The sequence below is a fragment of the Symsagittifera roscoffensis genome, chromosome 3 (genome assembly GCF_963678635.1).
Source record: "Symsagittifera roscoffensis chromosome 3, txSymRosc1.1, whole genome shotgun sequence".
NCBI classification, from domain to species: Eukaryota; Metazoa; Xenacoelomorpha; order Acoela; family Convolutidae; genus Symsagittifera; species Symsagittifera roscoffensis.
In genome coordinates this window covers 9625509-9650323 of record NC_087064.1, presented here as the reverse complement: position 1 = coordinate 9650323, position 24815 = coordinate 9625509, and the positions used below count along the sequence as shown (strand labels likewise).

The 24815-nt window shown below is 35.9% G+C and overlaps 1 protein-coding gene across 2 annotated transcripts; it reads right to left on the bottom strand.

Moving 5' to 3' along the window:
* Positions 1-5667: 5667 nt before the first annotated feature.
* LOC134841324 (ataxin-2-like) lies at positions 5668-23218 on the bottom strand. 2 transcript variants are annotated; one of them, XM_063857229.1, is made up of 18 exons: positions 23129-23218; positions 22965-23049; positions 22804-22878; positions 22478-22724; positions 22005-22195; positions 21310-21401; positions 20921-21196; positions 17594-17814; positions 16616-17308; positions 16347-16424; positions 15641-15864; positions 14187-14676; positions 12714-13243; positions 12159-12219; positions 8635-8858; positions 7497-7991; positions 6648-7044; positions 5668-6203 (listed from the first exon to the last, which is right to left on the bottom strand). In XM_063857229.1, exons 1-18 carry the CDS (start codon positions 23164-23166, stop codon positions 6187-6189), a joined length of 4434 nt encoding a protein of 1477 aa, XP_063713299.1. In that variant the 5' UTR covers positions 23167-23218; the 3' UTR covers positions 5668-6186. The 2 variants fall into 2 exon arrangements, with proteins under 2 accessions (XP_063713299.1, XP_063713300.1); XM_063857230.1 differs by lacking the exon at positions 7497-7991.
* Positions 23219-24815: the final 1597 nt, after the last annotated feature.

The window sequence follows — 24815 nt, the reverse complement described above, 5'->3', positions numbered from 1 at the left end:
CTTTTAATGTGGTTCAAATCACGACTGAAAGGACTTTAATATAATATATTACCCTACCCAGTCCGATGATTGTTTATGGTACCTAATCTTGAGAGTATTCATCCTTATATTAGAGAAGAAACGCACTTTTCCCCATCAGACACTCAGCTTAACAGTGAACTAGAGAAAAAAACTAAGACTGACCATTTTAAGGTTAAAATTAAAGCCTGAAAATTAGTGGGAAAAAAAAACATTTTTCTCAGCTAAGCAAACAAGAAAGCAAAAAAACATTTACGCTTGATTTTTAGCTCAAAAGAGATAAAATGAAACTTACAGACTGGTTTGCAAGTTACAGACTGGTTTGATGTAATTTGTAATGCAAGACAAAAAAAACGCAATTAACTACGCGAAAAAAAAGTTCCAAAAAAAACTTTTAGACTTTATATCGACAAGGTAATAATTTAATCAAAGAGTAGAAAATGAAATCAATCATCTCAATTGAAAACGAGACCTCAGTTTTTGGTTTGTGATTTCAATTTCTCTTCTCTGAGTATACTTTCACCCTCTCTATATAAATTCAAATAGCTTCTGTTAGAGTGTCAAATTGAGTCTCTTTCGTTTTGCATCGCAAATCGCATCGTTTATTGCTCTTTTTAAGTTGTGTTGATACATTTAAAAGAGCTAAAAATTTTACTAGAGCTGTATTTTACTTCTTCTCTCGCATCTACTCAGTTAGGGGCAAATCACTAGAAAAAACCAAGACTGAACTTTCATGATCAACTTAACACTCTTGGTTTCTATGCTGAGAAGAATCGTTTTTTTTTTAAATTTCAGTGTTAATTTTGATCTTAAAAATTAAGTCTTGCTTTTTTAGTGATTCGCCGCTAAACTGAGTAGATGAGAGAGAAGGGGTCCACAACTCTAATGAAAGTTTTAACGTTCTTAAATGTATCAACACAAATTTAACACAGCTCTAACGACCAGCCTTCTGCTTCTATAAATCTGAAAAAAAACTGAACGATGCGAGTGTTGCGGTGCAAGGTGAAATAAACGCAATTTGCGACGCAAAAAAATTCCAACGAAAAATTTTTGAGCTCAAAATATCCCCGGAGAGCAAAAAATGAATTCAATCACCTCAATTTCAGTTTGAAACGAGACTTCAATTTGAGATTTAGGTTTCTACTCTTCGTGCGTTTTTCGTTCGGTCTATAAAAATTCAAAAAGCTTTTCTGTGTGATATTTTTTTAAAATTAGTTCGCCAGTTGACTGCTGAAACAGATTCCATTAAGTTTGCTATAATTTCTACTTAAAAACGGTAGAAAAATCATTGCAAAAAAAGAGTAAATTAAATTGTTGTATTTAAGTTTTAATTAAATTGATTATAATTTTCGTTCTCTCTAGTAATTGTATATAATTAATAACGAAAAAAAAAGAAAAATCATTTTTTTTTTTCAATTCAACAGCCACTCCTCACAACATGTTGTTTTTTCGAAAAACTCTCATTCATGAAAATTTTTACAAAACAACAAAAGAAGTCAGTTCTTGTACAAAAACAGAGAACATGTCACCACATGAAACTTTTTAACAAAATTAATCAGAAACAAGAAAACATCGGAGTTTTTCAAAAAAAATTTTGATTTTGTTGTTAAACATGTTTCGCCAGCGAACGAACTGATGAATGATTAATAAGACTAAACAATAATGAGTAAAACTATTAAAAAGATTCCAAATGGATTAGGTTGGAATTTAAATCTGGAATGCTTTGTCTGAGAAATCATTCAGACCAGTTTTTCTCGACACAAACTAATTTTATCGATTTCTGTTGAAATCTGAATCATGGCCAAAAAAGCGTTAAAATGATAACATTTTTCAACATTTGACTTTCTACGGGCTTCCTTTGTGCTAGACAAAATTATGAAAAAAAAAACAATACAGAGCACTGAGTTCTTCTCCAAATTGTGACCGGAACACAAACTAGTGCCAGGAACAAAAACTGTTTGATAATGCAGGTTTCATCGTTTAAAGATAATAATAATTTAATGTGATGCAGCTGAGACAAACCGACACGCTTTAAAGAGACACAACTTTCGAAAAATTTAATTTGCTCCAAAAAGAGTCAGTCATTTTATGATACATTAAATAATAAATTTCATCAAAAAAAAGAATCCTGGATTGAAAGAGTTGACAACCAATGAAATCATAAAGAAAAAATCAAAAGTTCAATTGTGATCGACCTTCATAGAATTGTCAAAATGGTTTTATGTGTGTCATGGGTATTTCAAAAAAAAGTTTGCGCAAGATCGTGCTTTTTTATCGTCTTTTGGTGCTTGAAAAATCTATATTCGTTTTTCACAACAATTACAAATTCCTATTGTACAAATCATATAAAATCATAAAAACTATAATATTAAAAGTATTGTTGTAATGCCAATGGTAATTAACTTCCTCTTAAGAAATTTTTCGCAATTAATCTCCAGGTTACTATCAAGTACGAAGAATAATGTCAAATAGTGCAGATAAAACTGCTTAAAACAATATTACCAATTACCAAAAATAGCTGAGCAATTAAAACATTTACCTCATAATTTATCAAAACAAGTGGAATAAAAAAAGTACAGTCAATCTTCAACAGCTAATACAAAATCAGCGTTTTTTAATGCATCAACCATTTAAAGCGAATTAATTATTCAAAATGTTTGTGTCAGGATACGCAGTTCAACTAAGCATTTAACAGTTTAAAGACGTTGGACAAAAACAACAACAAGGAAATTAGCGAGATATGAGAAAGATCCTCAATTGACACTATTTCTCAAAATTTAAAAATGAAATGTGAAGCCAAACTTCAATTGAATTTTCAATCATTATTGCTTCGCAAATCATGTAAAAAGAAATGAATTAATTTATTACTTTAAGCAACGCTAATCATTATAGTACAAAAATAACCCACTTCTTCTCTCATACACTCAGTTTAGCAGTGAATTAGAGAAAAAAAACACTAGTCTTAAGATTAAAATTAACACTGAAAACTAAGAAAAAAAATGTTTTCAGCAAAGCTACCAAGAGAGCAAAAATCTTTTTAAGCTTGATTTTTAACTCAAAAGAGACTAATTGTAACTTTTAAACTGAATTTTCCAAGACATGAACGAAAAATTTGTGTAGTCAAACCTTTTTCAAATCTGAATATTTCATAAGCTAACGGAACTTTTGCGCAAATTAATGAGCTCAAATTTGCAATGTAAAAAGTTTTTTAAATTCAAATCTCATTTTCTAATTAAAGTTGAAAGTGAATTTCTTGGTTTTCATTTCAATAATGAAATAACTAACAAAAGTAAAAAATAATTTTTACCCCAAAAAATATCAAAGGTGAATGTGATGCCGGGACTAACCGTTATGCTAAATCAAGAGGTTGAAATGCTTGCACGTTTCAACACTCATAGAGCAATTAGTATTTATGATACTTAATACACTGATTCAGATACACACTTTTTTCCTACTGGAACAAACTATGCTCCTATCTGACAGCGATTACAAATCGATTACCTACAAATCTATAAAAATACTAAAATCATTTATAATATAACTAGTTCTGTTGCAAAGTCAATGATATTAAACTTCAGCTTAAGAGTTTTTTCCAATTACCATCTTAATAGCAAATTTTAAGACATCACTATCCGGGAACCAACTTCAGTCAACGTTTTGCTACAAGAAAAAGTAGCTAAATTAAAATTTCAAAGGATTCGACCTATTTTTGCAGAGCATTTAATCACGTACGCGTTTCCCTTAGACAAATTTAACTTAAAAAAGGTATGTAAATGTCTCATTTTTTACCGAAACAATTGAATCAAATAAAAATAAAAGTCAATCATAAAATCCTTAACCCTGACACAAAATCAGCGTTTTTTCTTTCATCAACTATTTATAAATATTTATTATGCAATAATCTTGTCGTTAATAACGCTTTTCAACTGACCGTTTAACAGTCTGAGAACCTTAAAGATACCTAATGAAAATAAATCCTTAAGAATAACTTTGAAATTAGAAGCTAAAATTAATAATTTTAGCAGCGAATCAATTATTCAATTATCTCGTGCCAAACTTTCCAATGATATGCTTAACGAAATCTTTAAATGTTTAAAAGCATTGAAAAAGGTAACAAAACAATTGACAAGAGATGAAAATGATCCTCAATTGAATCTGTCTTTAAAATTGAAAATGAAATTAGGAGCTGAAATTAATTTGAAACTTCAGTCATTTTTCTTGAGCGAATACAGTGGAAAAAAAATACCAAAGAAGCTGATATAAGTAAGAACGTTTATCATGATATTAATTTTAAAGCCCACTTCCTCCCTCTCATCAACTCAGCTTAGCGGCAAATTAGTAAGAAAAAAACGGAAACATCCTTTTAAGATTGAAAATAAGACTGAAAAATAAAACTTTTTTTTCTCAGAAAAGCAACCAAGAGAGCAAAAAACTTTTCCTACTCAAAATTTAACTTGAAAAAGACCAATTGAAACTAAAACGAGATGTTTTTAAATGACGCAAATATTGGAAAACCTGGAGACAAAACTATCACTAATCTGAATGAGTTTCTCAGTTGCTTCAAAAACTGCCCATGAAATTAATTCGCGTCTTTTTAAAACACGATTCTATCGACCAGCTTTCTGCTTTTAAAAAACTTGAAAATAAGGAACTGAACAATGCATTTTGCAATGTAAGGCAAGAAAACGCAAGTTGCTATGCGAAAAAAAGTTTGAACAATAACTTTTTGACTTTATATAGACTGGGTAATAAGTTACCCAGAGAGTAGAAATTGAATTCTATCATCTCAATTTGAATTGAAACCTCAATTTGTGATTTCCATTTTTACTCTCTGAGTATACTTTCACCTTGTCTATACAAAAACAAAAAGCTTTTGTTGTATCTTTTTTACGTCGCAATTGCGTCTTTTGCGTTTTGCATCGCAAGTCGTATCGTTCATTGACTTGCTTGAAAAAATCCCAACTTTCGAATTTCAGAGAAAAAAAAATAAAAGAGCCCCTTTAAGCGCTCTTTGAATTTCTTGAACAATTTAAATTTTTTGATATTATGACCCTATCTAGAGAAAACTGGATTAAAAGGTTAGGTTTTTATTCCGCTGGAAATCTAACAATTAAATTCCACTTTCAAAACTAGAAATCGTTCAAGTTTTTCCGCACAATTTTCACGTTCGTATTTAGAGAGTGCTATTTACGTGCTTTTCAGCAGATGAAATTGAATTTAACTCAAAAAGAGCATATATTTATCTATGTGCATTCATAAATGCATCAATATCATAATGCACATCTGTAGTTATTGAGACTTTTATACCTTTTCCTGAAAAAAAACAAGCAAAAAAAATCAGCAAGACCTATAAAAGAGTCTTCACTACAATCATACTCCTAACTAGGTGCTCAACTAAAGCTGGATGTACACATTTGATTTTTTGAACTTTTTAAATGGGTGCTAATGCAGGATGTCAGATATCGCAAACCAATACTGATCTAAATTTGAGAAACTTTGGCCCTTGTGAACAATTTCTAACATCAAGACCCGACCACTGTTGACCAAGTTAACTCTCCCCCGAGCCATGTATTAATTTTGAAAATTACTACTTGCACAGTAACCGGCTATCCTTGTAATTATTAACATCAGTGGAGAAGTAAGTAAAAGTGTGGTTTGAGAAAATTAAATTGAAGGAAGTAGATGATCAACGTGAGCAAGATAAATAATAGCATGGTAGTATTTTAGTGTTTGCACTGATTGGTGTTAGTTACATCAAGCATCGAGATTACAGCCTTTTTACAAAATGATAAGCCAGCCAACGGTCAGTCGTAACAACACAACGTCTACTTTTCCACAAAACAGATTTCAACTTTTTAAGTACAACCAGAAATCTATTCCAATCCCGATCCATTTAAACTTCAATATATCATTAAGCATTAATCATTGGAAAATAGAATTCTGGTGCAAAAAAAACTGATGATATATGATAAATTGAACAAAAATCGAAGAGAATGAAATTGAAATTAAAAGATCAACACGAAGGAATAGAATATTTTTATTGGTGTTTTTAATTTGTAATAATTTTTAAACGTATTATCTTCCTTCTCTGCTCCCTTGGCGCTGTGCTGCAGCTTCGATCTCCTGCCTTGGTTCGGATTTGAAATCAATTTCGTCAACTCAAATATACTACTTGTTTGCATGGCCTGAAACATCCGGAGCAGTTAGCTATCACATACAAGGCCCAAAAAAATTATATGAGCAAAATTTCCAAAAAATTAGTGGATGAAGTTGACCCTTGAGACAGTTAGAAGTCATAATTAACAAGGGAGCAGTCATGTTTGAATGTCCATTATTACTGATGTAATTGATCTTAAATGCGTTAAAAAGATCACCAGATCGCAACTTTAAAAACTATCTGTTCATCCTAATAACTAAGAGCACCGATTAACGGGATCACAAATGGAACATCATAGTAACACAAAAAAATCGCATTAATTTTGCACGTTTTTTTTAAAAACTCGGTGAAATGAAATTCATCAGAGGCGAAGCGGAGCTTCACATCACTTGGAGTAAGAAACAAATTGAGATTCTTTTCGTCAATAACATCAGCAAGGGGTTTCCTCGACTAAACTAGTACTCTTTCTTACCTGCTGTAACATCTTGTGAATTGCTCCTGTTGTATTCGTGGCCCTGCGGGGGTCCTGATGAGATGGAATTGCGATGTTGCTGCTGCTGGTGTTGTTGTTGTTGCTGATGCATATGCTGTTGAAGAACCCCGAAATGAGCCTGCTGTTGGGCAACCACCGCGGCCTGCTGCACGGCCATGTTAGGTTGCAAGTTAACTAAATACATCGGCTGCTGTTGACCAGGCGCATGCAGTCCGGGTCTGGGCAACTGGGGCTGCTGGACCAGGTGTTGATTAGGGGTACCTGTTACCGACATCACAGCAGCAAGCGCCTGCTGCTGTTGTTGTTGCTGACTTTGCTGTTGATTCTGCTGGGAGCTGTTCATATTTGGGTGACCCGGGTGATTAACTCCGGAGAGCTGAAACAATTAAGACATCCATCGATTGGTTTAATACTCTTAATAAAAGTGATTACGCGGATGGTTAAAGCACAGTGGTCAATGATTCTCAGTCTATTTTGGTTAGCTGGCGATTTTGATAACAAATTTATATGCCAATTCAGGCTATTTGTTAGAAACAGTTCAATTGTTTGTAGTTCCGCTAGCTTTCTCAGCTAGATGAGTAGCTGACGTTTTTAGAACCAAAGAAAATCAGCCTGTGAAAAAAAAATCAACGCAGTCTTGGTTACAACCAACTAATTAAACAGACATGATTAGGTGAAAATTGAAGACAGGAGTTGAATCGAGAAAGCTAATCACGTGATCACAATCCAGGAGATCAGCTGATGTCAAGAAAGTTCAAAGACAGACATGTAATCAGCACTCGTGAGGCCTCTTTGAGAGGTCAATTGTTATCTCCATTTACACTTTACCTCTTCCTCCTTCAACCCCGACATCATATTGACATCTCTCAGTTCGGACCCCGCAATCGAGTAGCCCAGTCGTTGATCTTGTTGTTCTTTGCTTACGTTCTGATTTTGGACGACAGAGTTCTGGTGCAAGTGCTGGTCGTTGTTGTTGGGTCTATCGCGGCCGTAACTTTCGTTTAAAGATTCATTTTCAACTTCGAGTTGGTGGTGCACGCCTGGAATGACTTGCGCGTCGCCCATGCTATGGCGATGCTGTTGGTGGTGATGTTGCAAGGCTGGGAAGTCATTATGTGAGTTCATTTGTATTCCCGGTTCCATCGAAACCTGGGCGTAATATGGCCCCGAAGGGTATTGGGAGGGAGTACCTTGATGGTTTGCAATCATTTCATTCATTTCGACGTTACTTCCAGTATCCGTCTGATTAATTTCACGCGAGCTGCTTTCACTACCATTATTCAACGAAGGCAGCGGCGGATACGAACTTGCGTAGTCTTGTAGCTAAAAATCAGTTTCTAGAACTTTAAACTTGACAAATGCATGCGAACTTCAACTAAATCATCCATTTAGACTTATCACAAAAACGAATCATGCAACCGTGCTTTTAATTTACATCATAGGCAATATCCATTCGAGATAAAAACTTAGAAGATCATGTTTACAGAAAAGAAATTAAACGCATTTAATTTTGATTTAATGAGTATTGTAATTATTGAGTAGAATGGTCTTCAATGTTTAGCAGTGCAACAAGCTTATCAAACCATTTCTTCAACATGAAATATATTTGGTGCATTAATTCAGTTCCTAATAATTATTTAGTAATGATTACATAACAAGATCTATTATCATGAGGCAGGAATAAACAAGAATAGGAGACTTGGAGACTATGCTATATGACTAACTTAACCATTATCAATCAAAATTCCTGCACCTATTCGGGTGTCTACACGAGTTATCAACGAACCGATATCTCGCAAAAACTATTGCGTATGCAAATTCAAAATAAAACTACCTTCAATTTAAAAAAAACATTCTCCTCAACTTAAAAATGGAGGCTGTGTAAAATCATGAGACTCCAAAAATGAAGGCTTTATAAAAGGATGAGAGTCGGACTTGTAGTCTATGCAATCAGAGAGATACATACCTGATTCTGCTGCTGAAAAGATGCGGCTGCATTGTTGTGGTTCGACTGTTGGTTCCCCCCATTCGCTCCTCCCCCTCCCGCCTGGGCCACTAGTCCCGGTTGCATGGTGCCCTGCATGTTGACATGGTGCTGGGTGTGGTGTGGGTGTCCCTGAGACTGGAACACTGCCCCCTGAGTTGTCATGCCTGGTCCTCCAGGTACTGTTGTGGCCAATGCGTGGCCGACTAAAACAGTTCAATTTCGAATATATCACGAAAAATTTAGACTAAGTTAAGCTTTTGTCAAAGATACCTGCTCTTACTCGGGTAAACATAGCCCATATTACAATGGTCAAAAAATAATGGCTGCAAGGAAACAAATTTTGAGCTCACTTTGATGAAATTATACCCCACCATTGATTATAATGGTAAATTTGATATGAGAGTAGCCGGTTGTTGTGTAAGTAGCAAAGTTCTGACCACATTCATGAAATTTGATCCACTTTTTGCGCATAGTGTGAAAGCACAGAAAAAACTTAGAATTATTGTAATTAATTATAATCGACTACAGTTTCTTCAAAGAGCAAATCTTCAAAGAGCACGTCTTTAAAAAAATATTTTCCTATTACAACACCTACTTGCTCGAAACTAGGCTAAAGCAAAAATTTCAAAACCGTTTTTCTCCAAACTGACTTAGAAGGCGTTCATATGATATGTCTCTCGAAGCATTTCGATGATTATTTGTCGTCCCTGAATTTTAAGTGGAAAAATGTAGAAGAAAAACTAAAACACCCAAAGACAAAATTCCTCCCCACTTTCAGTGGTCGGAATGAAAACTAGTCAGGGCGCAAGGTTTTGTCAGGGTTCTTTGCTTTTTGTACCAAGTGTTTACTCTCAATTTTATCTGCCTAATGTCAAACCTTTATACACAATTTAAGCATGGATTAGAACCGTTACCTGTTGTTGAACAGTCACTCGTGTAATCATCTGTGCCAAACACGCTTACAATGAATTAAAATGCATAACTAATGTTCCAAAGGACAGGAACGGTTGTTAATAGTATAATAAGTAAAAGGTTATTTGCAGGACTGCTTTAATTGAGCCTCAACGGGGAGGCGAAACAACCTGATACGATTATTTGAATTTGAAAGACATTACAGGCAAGTTTTTCAGATTAATTGTTTTTCGAAGCGATTCAAGTACAAAACGAGTGAAAAAAAATTCGAACTGTCTTATCTCAAGACTCGAAGAGACTCTTGTAATTTCTTGGTCGATTGCACCATCGCACTACCTTTTGCTGGTATAGACACAATTAATGGCAATGAAGAGAAGACAAAAGTGAACTTGTCACGATATGAAGTCATCCAAATGATGAATTGGACAAGCGAGCAAAAACGGAACTTCTTCAGATCATACTGACCTTCAGCATAGAAATGCGCGACAGATTCACAACACTAGATACCTTTCTGGTTACAGAAAATGGAAAACTTTGAAACATTTCATTTCTACGATATACGCGATCTGTGAGAATCAAATGTGTTTTCTGTCTCCGATTGGGAGTTAATTGTGGTACTCCAGCTTGCGGGACCAAAACAAATACGTTATGGTATTCGAAATCAAACAATCGAAAATTTTCAAAAAATTCTCTGCTCTCTTATTCCTCGCTTTTCCCGGGAAAAATTTAATTTTTTCCAGGTAATCCAGTGAAGAATGAACTTCCAATTTTGTCTAGTCTTTAGCTAGGAAAACTAGTCACAATGAAGAAAACACAAGTAGAATCTAATGTCGTTTTTGCCATTTTCCGGGCAAAATATATTACGAGAAAAGCTCTGTTGCTAGTTAATCGTACACTGAACTCGCGCGCTTGTCTGAATGAGTGGCAAAAAACCGTTTTAAAAACGCCAAGCAAAACGCCAATTTTTGAGTGCGGGATGAATTAGTGCTTCTTTTCATTACTCGGCGATCTAGAAAGTTTAAATCATGAAGCACAAAAATCCTCAGATTTAAAAAAAAAAGAAGACACATCAAGGATGACAGAGGCAAAGCTGCACTTCGCAAACAAAACTTCAAAATCAACTTAAAACCAGATACTACGGAATTCTAAATTGTTTAAATTCATTTAGATTCAAAAAAAAAAGATTTTTAGATCCATTTAAAATAATAACCTTGATTTAATGCTTTCTTATAAAACAAAAACCAAGCCAACTTTTGAATTTCGAAGAAAAAAAAGATGGCCTTAAAGCTCTTTGAATTTGTAGAACAATTTATGATGGACAGTTTTTTTGTTAAAATTAACCCAATTTGAGAAAACTGGATCAATAGGCAAAACTTTTACTTCCATTTTCGAAAATAGAAGTCGATCACGTTTTTCGAGACCTTTACACACGTTTGCTGTTTGCTAGTGGAGTTTGCCTTCCTTTTAACAATGGAAATGCACTGATCTTGAAACTTAATATCACAAGTCAAACCGCGAAAAATCAAAATTGAGCGTGAACAAATTTCCTGAAAAAAAAAACTCACTACATTCATTACTCTTAATAGAAAAGTAACTTGAAATTATTTGAGAAAACATTTTGCTTAAAACTTCGAATAACCAAATTTTTAGCGAACTAGATGAAAAATATTAACCTAAAACACTGAAAATCCTCTTTCGAGATATCGGGGAACTCCATTAGTCGAATCTAATAACAAAAAAGGAAACTGTCAAAACAAAAAAAAAATCGTTCAAAAAGTTTCCAAAATAACAAACTGCCAAGAAATTATTAATTTCAATTAACAGCGCTTTTTTCAACAAAAGGTCCTCTATATCATAAGCTTCCAATCATTTTTTTATTATCACTAAGGTAAAATCGTATTAACATCAACAGAGTAAATTTAAAAATTACAATAAAACGGTCTCAAACTCCAAAAAAATGAAATCAGCCCAATTATCAATCTCTCAATATATCTGATAATTATAAACAAAATGAAGAAAAACAACAAAAGCTCATCGATATAGGCGAACAATGCAATGCGAGTATGAATGGACTTCTTTTACAATTAGAGCACTTTTAAGACTTTTCAAAGGAACAAAAAATTATAAGGACCTATATACGAGTCTGAACTACGTTCATCGACTCTTAAGCACGGGTCCTAATGATGGGTCTTCACTTCGTGGATTGACATATAACACTATGAAAATAAGTTTCAAAAAAGCTACCGATTATGAGTCAATCGCTTTCTCTTATATCGATTTCGCCTTGCTATCGTTAGAATTGTACACCACTTGAAATAGCGAAAACCAGGCAAATATCAAGCGGGTAAAACACCACATTGAACTAAATGGCCAGCCAAATAGTGTTCGAACAAAATGAGCACACTGAAACTGAATACAAAGAGAGAACTAGTTGGCAAAGTAGTAAGCTAATAGTATAACACGTTTATAGGGTTTACTTGTTTTTATTATTATACTCAGCTTCAGAATCTCCAAAACTTAACAACTGCCTCGTAATAATGTTGCTAGGTGACATAACAATGAACTCCTTTATTATAGTAATTTCAACTCACCGAAGGGAATATTTCCGTTGCCGTTTCCATCAATCATCCCACCTGGCATAGGCATTCGCATCTGCAAACAAAACAAAATAATCAAAATAAAATTTAGCCAACAGAAAAAGGATAAATGTCAATGAACTCCAGGAAACCGAAAAAAATGATCGAATTTTATTGAAAATTTTTCAGCTTTCGAAAAATTTATAACTCAAAAACGTTAAATTCATAACGTTTAACTTCATTGTATTTTATAATTGGCAATTTCTCATAAAACTACACCGATTAGAGAAAACTTGGTCAATCGAGAAATTTCGTATTCAGCTGGCAAATCCTTTTTCGAAAATAAAAATCATTCACATTTTTTCACGCCATTTGCACTTTCTTAATTGAAGAGCATAAGTTGCCTGTCTTTTAAAAACGAATTTGAATCGCTTTGAGAAAGAAAATATAAGTGAAACCGCTAAAAATTAACATGTAGCGAGATCAAATTTCGGTGAAAAAAAAAACAAAACCCACGATCCATTGAGACTTCATAAGTGTGGAATTAGAAAAAGTAATTAAAATACAAACGTGAGCTTGATAGAGTGACGGAGGGTACATAGCACCAGCTGCGTTGGGATGAAAATAGGCAGTGTTGCCTCCAGCAGCAACTCCCATTTGGTGACTGGGTCCGTGCATATGGGCCTGATTCGGGCCACTACCAGGCCCCCCTACTGTGCCCTGAGACGTGAACGACAACAAACTTCCAGGCGGAGGACCGTTAGGTCCACCACCACCCCCTCCGACACCTTGCCCTGCTGCTCCATAAAGTCCCTGAGGAGGCCCCGCCAATAATCCTTGCTGCGGTTGGTACGGGAAAGAAGGATTGCCGACGTTCTGGATTAGTCCTGAATTTGCGTTGTTGCCATGCCCATTGCTTCCGTTAGATACCGCGCCTCCCATGACACCGTGCTGGTAATTCATCTGAGCGGGGTTGGGTCCTGAAACGGAGACCACTGGCTGCCCTTGTTGGTTTACACTCATGGATGCCGTTGCTGCCACGTTCGGAAGGGAAGTGCTCGGAAAGTACTGTGCGTTGGGATGCGGAGGTCGGAAAGGAGCTGGAACAAAAGTAACACATTTTGAAAAACAATAAATATTTTCTCTATCAGCAGCACTTTTAGAGCAAATTGAATAAGTTTCGAGGCTCTCGTTGTGTTCAAAACGAACTGAGATATGCGAAAGAATGGCTTCAACTTAATTTCGAGCAAACACATAACTAAAGAATTCTTGAAAAATCAAAACCTGTCATTCTTGTTAAAAGCGTGAAAATTTGTATACAATTAATAACGTATAATTTTCTGCCGTTTCCGCCCCCACTAGATAAACATCATTTTTAACTTCGTTGATTTTACGAAGTTGTATTATATGAGGGCCAATTTGTCTGTTGTCAGGCAATTAAGCCAAACCAATTTCCAATACTTGAATATTTTGACTGCTTGAAAGAAAAATAGCTTGAATAAAAATCAGATTAAATAAAATAGCCAACTGAAAGTTGAAAAAAGTACTAGTAATGAATGCAAGAAAACCGAAAAACTGACCTGTTTTTTTTTGTAAAAACTTCATCTTTCGAAGCTTAAAAAATATTTGCCCTTGAAGCTCATTGAATTTCAAAAGCAATTTATGATTGGTGCTTTTATGACAAAGTTAACCCAATTTAATAAAACAGGATCAATAAGTAAACTTTTTAATTCTGGGAAATTTGAACATAAACCTCTTTCGAAACTACAAGTCGATCACGTTATTCGTGACCTTTACATTTTTGATGTTCGATAGTGGAGTTTGCCTTCCTTTTAATAATGGAAATGCACTGAACTTGAAAAAAAATCACAAGTCAAATCGCGAAAAATCAAACTTCAGCGTGAAGAAATTTTAAAGAGTTTTTCCCGAAAAAAAGCACGAAAAATCACCCAGACCTACATCAAAGTCCTCACTACGTCCATTACTCTTAAAATCAGAGGCAAAGGCGAACAGTAGAGGAGCCGTAAAAATAGCAATACTAGCCTCTTGGTCTATTTCCTTTAGCAGCTTGATAGGTTGGTGACGACGTCCCGTTATATGGACTCGATTGAACGGGACTGTTTTGCGAGAACATATTCGCAGCTGAGAACTGAGCTGCCATGTTCTGTGCTGAGCCATGCAACAGTGGTGGTCGCTGGGCTGCAAATGCTGGTACTCCAGCTGAGAGATGCGGTGGACCGCCTCCGGAGACGACTGGCAATGACTGGATCGGAACCTGGATCTGCTGGGGCATCGGCTGATGAAACATTCCCGCGGCTCCATTTGGGAAATTCGCATGATGGAAGTAATGAGGTGGTAAAGTCATGAAGCTTGCAGGAGGAGCTGCTATGCCCTGGGGGAACTGGGCAGCTGCTGCCGCTGCCATCGAGTGATCCTCAGAGAGTGACATATGAGGCACCTGGGCAGCTATATTGTCCAGAGGATTTGGACCCGGCCCAGAATAATAGACATTAGACTGGTCTTCGGCCTGCTCCTAAATCATTCATACGTTCACGATAAACATTACCAACAGACAGTTGGAAAAGACTCAAGGCCGCAGAGCTTTTCGAATTTCAAAAACAAGTTATGATTGAAATTTTTGGAACAAAAGTAATATTTTTATTCTGCTGGGATATCTCAAAATTAAAATCCATTTTCGAAACTAGCAAACGATCACTGCTGGGATATCTGAAAATTAAAATCCATTTTCGAAACTAGAAAACGATCACGTTTTTCGTGAACTTTACATTTTTGCTGTTCGATAGTAAATTTAACTTCCTTTTAACTAAGGAAATGAACTAACTTGAAAAGAAATCAAAAATAAATCCGCGAAAATTAAATTTGAGCATAACCAATGTTTAAGATTTTTTATAAGAGTCTGAACTACACGTTCATCGGCTCTTAAAAGATGAAAAATTAATCCTGAAAAACAATCTTGAAAAAACACAACTTTGCTAAGTGTCGGAAACGAAATCCGACCAAGAGATTAAGAGTCTCACGTCCACGCATCTGCGCCATGTGCTCTTGAATTTCCAAAAAAACACGCGCCATAAAAAAGGCTGATGAACACATGCTACTAAATTGTCAATGCTATACAACAAAAAAACACTAAATGAACACTTTTATTTGCGAGTTGGGTTAGATAAAATCGATGTGTCATGTAGCCGTACGCACGCTAACTCGTTTGTGTAAACAAAAGTACACAATGTCAAATTTTCGATCATGAAAAACATCTTTTGTGTTCAACTAAATAATGATAGGCTTATAAAACAACTTCAGCAACGAAAAGTATAAATTGCCTCGCTTCAAAATTTGCAAGTATAAAGATCTTCATTATTCATATTTTCTCAACATGGCATTTCATGACTCGTCTTACTAAACCATGACATCGCGAAAACTCTGTTAAAATACCCATCCATCAATTTACTGTCTGTTAATTAACTCTAGTAGGTAGCTACCTGAGCAGGGGCAAATGATGGCTTGAACTCCATTGCGTTGACATTCAACTTCGAGTTCTTGACAATGTCAGCCGGATCAGTCTTCGTTTCTGCTTCTCCTTTCTTCTCGCCACCTTCAGCTCCCTTCTCATTCGTCGTCACAGCTTCCTTCCCTGGTTCTGTAGTATTGCTCACGGACTGTGATGGTTCATTTGTAGTTGTACTCATGTCTGATTCTTTCTTGTCTGTAACACAAAGACCGTTTTCAAATTCCATGTCAAGCTGAAAATCTAAACATTTGAATGTTCAAAAACTGCATGTAGCTTTTGAGCAGGCGTATAACAGTGGGCGGTTGAACAGCTACCATGTCGCTCCTTTTCATCATAGATGGATGGTCATAAAAAAGATATAATAAACATTTTTCTGATTATGTACCGACATCACCTATAAGCGCTGTGTTATCATGTTGAAGCTATGAACCTGTCACAGCCATTCAAGACGTGCCACGAGGACGGTTCAATCAAAAATATGATACTATATATATTTTTTTAAACTATCACAGGCTCTATTAACCAGAGCACTACTAACCTTATCTCTATTAATCGATAACCGAATTTTCAACTTAATCAATTAATATTTTTGGCTTATCTGAAGTTTTCATCCTGGTCGTCTCTTTATAATACACAAAAGGAGAAAATTTGGCACATTGCACATATTTTCCACTTACCAGCTGTTGTGCTCTCTGATTTGACTGGAGATGAAGATATATTCGGCGATTGGTGGGCAGCCTGTACTGATTTTTGACCTTAAATGAGCTGAAATTAGCGACCTTAAAATTTATGGACCTTCTACAAGATTGAATCAACGCCTAATAAACATTTATCTGATTCGGTTCTCTTCTCAAAAAATGATGCTAATTGTATAACTCAACTATATTGCCCGAAATGTTCTTTTAGAAAATCAACGAGTTGCTGACTGTATCAATAATAAACCAACTTTGTGGAGCAGCGTTCTGTACTTGGGTCGCCATTGGAACAACCGCCTCCTCCAACTTGCCTCCGATGCTTATTACCGGTGGTCTCTCCCATGCATTACCCTTAGTGGGTGTCGGGCTCTGTGAAGACTTGGCACTATGCGATCCACTTGTAGCACCTAGCGCAACACCAGAAGCACCTTGGGGACCTCCCGAGCTTGGGGGCATATGTTTCGGAGATGCTTTGTCATTCGATGCTGGCACTTGTGGAACTGATCCAAACTTGACGTTAGTTGAAAACATTTTGAGCTTTTGCTCTTTGATCTCCCGGGAAGACTGAGCAGTTGCCATCGCAACACTTGGTTGACCTCCCATATTGCCCCTGCTGATTGCATTGCTGTACGACGGAACGTGTCCATTTTGATGGCTAGTGTAATTCGTGCCTCCCGTCGGTTGCTGTTCCTGGACATTCCCTGCTGGATTTGGATTTTGATCATTTTGGCCAGCCAGTGGTGACGTCACCGGCGTCTGATTGGTTGATATGTTACTACTACTGCTTTGGTTGAACTGTTGTTGTTGATTAGGTGCTGTTGTTGCAGCCCCTCCTCCATAAGAAGTATTCTGTGTGTCGAAATTCGAAGTGGCTCTTTGACGACTGCTGCTTATAAATTGACGGGCACCTTGTGGCGGACCAGCTGAAAACTTTGCTTGTGGACCTGAAAAAAATCAACTTAACACTACGTTTACACAAAAAATTATTCAAATTATCGGACATTTACCATGAAATGTATTACATAAACTTAGTTACTCATAAAATTTCATGACTTTTATCTTCACCTCAGACTACTTTGTGCAATAAATAACTTCAAAAAATTCAATTTCCCATACCCCTGATTCCGAAATAGAACTTTTTCACATGGAATTTGACATTATTTATTGGAAGCAAACTCGATACTTAGAACAGTGACAAACATGCCAACAATTTGTGGCTTAAATTTTACCGGTTGGATATTTCTGTTGTGGTCGGAACGGTGCTCCGCCTCTAGGTGCAGACGCATTTTGACCCGCTCCTTGCTGCTGCTGCTGATTGTATGAATATCCGTTGTTGGGAGTTGAACTGAAGCCCGGATTCGGCTGATAAGGAGAAACATTGTTCGCAGCAGCCCCTCGTCCTCCAGCTCCTCTATTTCCGACCCTCTTTGAGTACACAGGAGTGAAATCACTAAAATTAGAGCTAAATGTGAACCAGGTTCTCACTGTTTCAAAATTGCAAATTTTATACACATAGCGATACAAAACCAGAAAGCCGCTTAGTAAAAACAAAACTAAATTTATCAAAATGAGAAAGGCTACTTTTGAAAAAAAAACATGGTTCGACAATAGAATGTGAAATTAGTATCGGAAGAAAATTCAAAAACCGAAACTACCTTTAAGCAAAAAAAAACTGCATAGGATTAAGACTTATAAACAGTTATTAAGTCCACCTCGCCCTCTAATCACACACTCACAGAAACTTTTTCTTCGCTCGACGAACGACGCAATATGATGCGATGCCACTACGTCGATATATTACGGCCGAAAACTATCAAGTCGAAAAAAAAGAAAAAACGAAAGAATGAAATTTTAACAAATCGATTTAACACACACGCAAAAGCTTTATTCGCCTATCAAATGAAACAAAATGAGGCCGCTGAGCCGATATAACACAGGCAAAAAAAGAGAAAAAAACAAAGTTGATCATCAAATTCGAAAAAAAATTTAAAGTTAATTTTGAGTACCCCTTACCCTCAAAACACACACGCAAAAAAAAATTTTCACCCGTCGAACGACGCAACATGAGGCCACTAAGCGGCTATGATATAGGCCGGAACCTATCAAGCCGAAAAAAAAATACAAACATGAAACTTAAAACAGAGGCGATGCCGTGCTTCACACCACTTGCGATACAACACGAAATGAAAGTCGAAAAAAAAATGAAATATGTTGAAAAAAATAGGTGAACCAAAAGGTTTGTATGTCTCGATAAAAGTAATTAGACGCCCAGCTACAGCTGGAGGTAGCTGTTTGATATTTTTGGAACTTGTTATAATGATGCGGGATGGAATAGGTAATTTCAAAATTGGATTTTGCCCAAAACCTTAATTGTTTCTCTACTAAAATAAGTGAAACGAGTGAGAAAAAACTAGGTGACCCTAAATGTTCGTATGTCTCGACAAAAGAAAACTATGGGGCCCAGCTAAAGCTCGAGGTAGCAAACCGATATTTTTGTAAATTGTTATACTGATCCGGATGAAATGGGTAATTTCAAAAATTGGACTTTGGTCAAAACCGTTGTTGTTTACTAATAAAAACTAGTGCCAGATAACATGAATGATAATCTAAAAATTGAAAAGAACCAACGGAAACAAGGCCGAAAATCACGAATCCGAAAAAATCAACATTGGGCAATCGCAAGGGTAAAAAAAGAAAACATACGAAGTCATACGAGTAAATGGAAACATAAAAAGCAATAACAATGAAATTCTCATACAGCAAAACATTTCAAGATGTGGCAACTAAGCCGACAAAACATAAGCAGACAAATAATAAGCCGACAATTTTTCTTGAAACGAAGTATTTCCCGTTTGAAAAAAAAAACAGGTCCTGATCAGATTCGAACCCAGGACCTTTGCCGTCCCAGGAGTAATCGCTGCCTCTTAACTAAGCGTACCGGAGAAGCTTAGAAATTTGAATTCATTATGAACCAAGTGATTCTGTTTACAAAGTTATAAACCAGAAAAAAAGTCTATAATCCCGTTTGATAACGCTTGCTAATCGCAAGTGTAAACATATCAATTTTGAAAAAGTACAACTAATATAAAAAGCAAATTTTCCAATAGGACAGAATTTCAAAAAGCTAACAAGCACGAAAATATTTGCAGCGTTAAATTTATAAAACAGTGGCGAAGCTGTGCTTCGCAAACACTAGTGAGAACAAGACAAAAAAAAAACACTTTATAAATTGAAACAAGAAAAGATAGAATTAAGCCTCGAATTAGTAAACTTCGCAAAAAATGGTCTTTGAACCAGCGACCTCGAGAATTGGAGTCTCACGTCCTGACGCTTTAGAACCAGCACACGCTATTCAAAAATATAGCAGCTAAATATGCTAACAAATTGCCAATGCCATGCAGAAAAAGAGGCACCAAATACAAATAGACTGAGTTTTACAAGTATTAGTTTCAAATGTGACAAACTGAAGGCAACCACACTAACTTTGCATGGAACATGGAATAAAAGTGAAATAAAAAAATAAAAAAGTCTCGAATTAGTAAAACATTGACAAAGCTCAAACACTAGTCACACATAAAGCAGCTAGATATGCTAATAAATTGCCAATGTCATGCGGCAAAAGTGGCACCAAACACAAATAGACACAATGTTTCAATTAATAACTTGAAATATATCAAACTGAAGGGATCCACACTACTTTGTATGTAATAACTTGGATAGCATAAAGCTACATCATGTATAAATTGAAAAAAAAATTGCGAGATAAATTGAGTAAAAAAATGTTGGAAATCGAGGTTTTACTACTGTTTTTATTTTTTTTTCGGTTCAATGAATTTAAAATGAATCAACTGTTTACTTATTATTATTTGAATGTCAAAGCACATGCTATCAAATAGTCGTAATGGTGCCACCAAAAGTGGCACCAATGTTTGCGACTCAAGTTAGAAAGCATCAAGAAAAGTCGTATTGTTACACTACGCTCACTAAAGATCGCAAGTATAAACAGATGTAAATAGAAACTTCCAAGAAATGAGTCCAGATGAGTCCCATGAACAAATACAAAAAGACACAATTTTGCATCTAATAAATTGGAAAGCATAATGCCAAATTTTGATTAAATTATGCATTTCAAAAAAAAAATTGCGAGATACATTGAGTTGGAAAATTTCTGAAATCGAGCTTTCTATCATAGTACTCCTGTTGGAAACAAATAACTTTTCCGTTTCATTTGATGAATTAAAAATGCATCAACTCTGTTAACTTTTTACTAATCAAATGTTAAAGTAAATATGACATTATACTGGTACAGCAGCCAATCGTTCAAAATGCCACCAAAAGAAGCACTTTTATTTGCGACTTAGGTTGGAAACAAGAATGTTCGTACTAATACACTCGCTTCGCAAGTGTAAATTCACTTGTCAGAGTGAATATTCAACACTGATCGACAAAAAATTTAAAAAATAGATACTCCGCCCTTTCGAGCAGGGAGATCGTTCTTGCGTTAATTGAGTCCAATAAATCTGTATACTCTAGAGAATAATAGATTGAAAGTTTACCGTGAGTTTCCTGGACTGGAGCTTAAGGGCGCCTGTTGGTATCCCGCAGCCGCGTCGTTGGGGGGAGGGGTAGATGTTAGTGTACTGGTGTTCGAAGATGAGTTGTGATGGGTTCTTCTAACAGAGGAGAATTTGGCTTCCTCGTCCTCCTCACCCGTATTCGTCTCCATGTTCGATCGCTCATCATGATCTTGGCCTCCTTCAATCTGTCTCGCCATAGAATCCGCCCACATAAATTTTTGCTTGTAATCTTCTGTCGTTTTGTCTAGAGAGGTTCTAGAAAACATAACATATTTATATCCATTAAATCCTAACCATAGAAAAAGTATTCCATCTAAAATAATGCGATGCTTATTTAAAGTCGAGGCAAAGAAAACATTCGTTCTTACGTGTAGAGGTTCTCGTCAAACGTACAAATCTGTACTCCGCAGTGCTCTCTGTTCGTCTTCAGCATGTCTTCGGCACTCCAGCCATTGCATCCCTAAATAGCATTCGCATGTCTACTTCTACTGTAGCTTTCCGCATCCACTTTAATGCTTTCGATTTACATTATTGTGGATATCATTTTGCTAACACATTTTTTCAAAAACAGGTGATATATTACAATTGGTGGTAGGTTCAGTTTGAATAGCTCGATCGCTTTTTGTTACACTTCGCACACTATTTATAATTTATTTCGAAAGCCAAATTTTTTTGGCAAAGTGTAAAATTGAAATTTTTGAATAGTATTTCATCTGGCAGAGTAAAATATTTACAAAAATTATCTTGGTAGTAGTACAAATGAAAATGAAGTGACTATATTATGCGTTATAGTTCTCAAATTTAACACATGCACTATACTCAAAACTACCACCGATTGTAACATATCACCCAAAAATCGCTCCGCACTAGTAAATCGAAACATCAGCCACGCTTTTTCTTCTTGACATCAACTGAGGAACCCTGATTTAGCTTCATCGAAGAAAATAAAAGGGAACTTTAGCATCACTGAGATAATAGTTAGGCTGGTGCCGTATTAATTCACGATTTTGAGGATCTTCCATTCGAAAAATAAAAAATTATAAGAGATCAGCTTTCAACGCACATCGGATCCATCGAGTGTCTCATACTCGTTGTTGTTCTCTTCGGGAAACCAAGGGGTCAGCTCTCTCTCCATCGTCCCATTGATTCCTCCACCTCCGTTGGTCAGATCCTCTCGGGACAGACCCAACTGCACTGCACCCAACTCACTATCGGTTATGAAAGATGTGCTGCGGCTGCTACTGTTCCCATTCACTAAAAAGAGTATGTGATTTATCATCTCTTCGGACAGTTGAACAGAAAGTGATACGTGACCTTCAGGAACCTTCATGGTTTTTTTTTCACAAAATCTAAACCTTTTTCTATGAATAACCATGAATGTCGACTCTCATTGAAATACGACCACGCATAATGTTAAAAATTGCATAACAATAAAGCTCTTTGCATGTTTCAAATTACTTTTTCTTTTATTAATTCAGATTAAGGCTTTGAATTTGGATCTTTTCGTGTCTTAAAAAATTCTTCGCTTTATTTTACCTGCACTCTGTTGATCTTCCTCCAAATCTACACACTTTGAAATCATTTCAACAATATCGTCCGACTGGAAGGCTAAAAACTCTTCTAAATTGTCCTTGGAGGGATTTAATATTTCCTTCGACTCATCCTCTTCTGGTCCACGAATGCGATGCACACACTGCAGTAGTATGTCTCCACGATGCGATAGCGAATAGAGGATTCCGTGATAGATAGCTCCGTTTTTAACTGTTATCTCAACATCTCGTCCCTAGTAGTAATTGTTTTCCACAGTTAAGAACAAAATCATAGCTAATTGCATTGATTTTTATAAACTAAAGCCAACTCACGTAAATTTTGAAGAAAGCCCTAATAAAGCAGGCATTTCTGTATGTCCCATTCAGCAAGTCCGCGGAAGATACATCCTAAAAAGAAAGACTTCAATTTAGCAAACGCAACAGGGTAGCTTCTATTTATTTCATTCTATCTGCCGCCAAATATTTTAACTAACCGATTGTGACTTCGGTAAAACCCCATCCATGAGGTTTGGAGGTTCTGGGCCTTTGACTGGTCTTCTCATCATAGCTGTATCGGACCTTTAATAAAAATATGTCATGAACTCCAGTGATTGAAATTTCATTGTCTGTCGCCATGTAAATCGCAACAATAACTTACTTGTTCTTTTTGGACGACTTCGCATTTTTGTTATTCATTTTTAATTGAAATTGAATAGATCAATTGCCTTTGTTGAACTCAAGAAACCTGAAAAGATAAGTCGATAAACATTATTCCATTACCTAACTTCACTAAGATTGAACAGATACAATAAATTATAGTACGATATTCGGCAAGTTGAGAACTTTCGCTAAACACAAATTACCGACTGTAACTGTACCTTTACCATGTGGACCAAGCTGGATTTTTAATATCGATTGGAAAAAAAAGTATTTCCTTTAACAGTTTTGAACAAATTAATGGCAGTTTTCAACAGAAGTAACGAACAAACGATTTAAAAATTTTCATCAAATCTTTTCTTCGCGTGATGAAAGCCGCAACTAAGCAAAGCTAACTGGTTTTTTCATCTTATAACATTAAAAAAGCATCGCCACACATCTGCCTACATGCATAGCTGCTGAACTAAATAAGTCATGCGCTAATTGATGTAAGCTATTATTATTTTTTATTTATTAGGTAAATCAGGTCATAAGTTATCATGTTACCCAACCGAAAAACCATTGGAAAATCATAAAGTAGGGAGATTTAAGTATAAAGCTGGGAATGACGTCTGAATCTGAACGGACTTGGTGATCACACAAACAAAAAAGCATCATCAACAAAGTTGAAGAATGCAAGCCCTGTTCCACGATTGGTACGACTCTTAAAACATTAATTACCAAAGTCGATTGGAAGCCTCGAAAAAATCTAAGTCAACCAAACGAAGAAATCCAACTGGATTTTAACGGCCCTCTATATAATGAAAATGCAAAAAAATTTTCATCTTGCTAACAAGATATAGGTTCTTGAAATTTTCGGTTGCAAAAACATTTAATTTAGCCTAATTGCTGTGATAAACTTATTAAATAGTTTCATGTTATATGATACGCTCATAATGGTACGCTTGTAAGAAGAAGGCCCGATACGGGATTTAGGATTTAAGAGACAAGCTCGTCAAGCCGCGATACTCCCCCTCTACCCTGACATCCCCGTCGGAACCTCCACCCGTGAAAAACCAGGTTGTAATCGCTTTCATTTCTTTTTTGTTATTTGTTTTTAAAATCCATTTCTCTACAATCCATTTTACAATCTATTCTTTCTCTTGTTTTGCCTCTTTTTTACCCTGCTTAGTGAATGTCCGTGCCGAAGTACAGGCCGAAGAGGCTACCCAACTAGAGCAGGAAACTGGTAACAGGAACCTCAAGGACCAAGTAATGCAGCCCCAAAAATGTCGGAGCCACCGTTCACTCGTACTGAGGTGCAAAGCTAGCCGACCTTGCTGCTACTGTCTCGCGCTACCCCTCGCAGAAACTGAACTGTGTTACTATAGTAGCCGGATTAAATGATAACTCATCTACGGTTTCAGACTTTGCTAATGATTGGAGATTTTTAATCAATTTGATAACTCATAAGCTTAACCCAAATGAGCTAATTATCCTCAAAATCATCCTCTCTGCAAAAAATCACTTCATAAACAGAAAACTTGGTGCTCTAAATAACTCTTTGTTTCGCCTTATTAATACATTTTACCACTCAAGAATCCAAATTATTTCCACCAATCTAAACGTTAATTTTAGTGCTAATATGTTTGTAAAGATGGCATCATTTTTCTTTTTATGGTAGTGAAACTTTCAGTTTATTGCTCGCT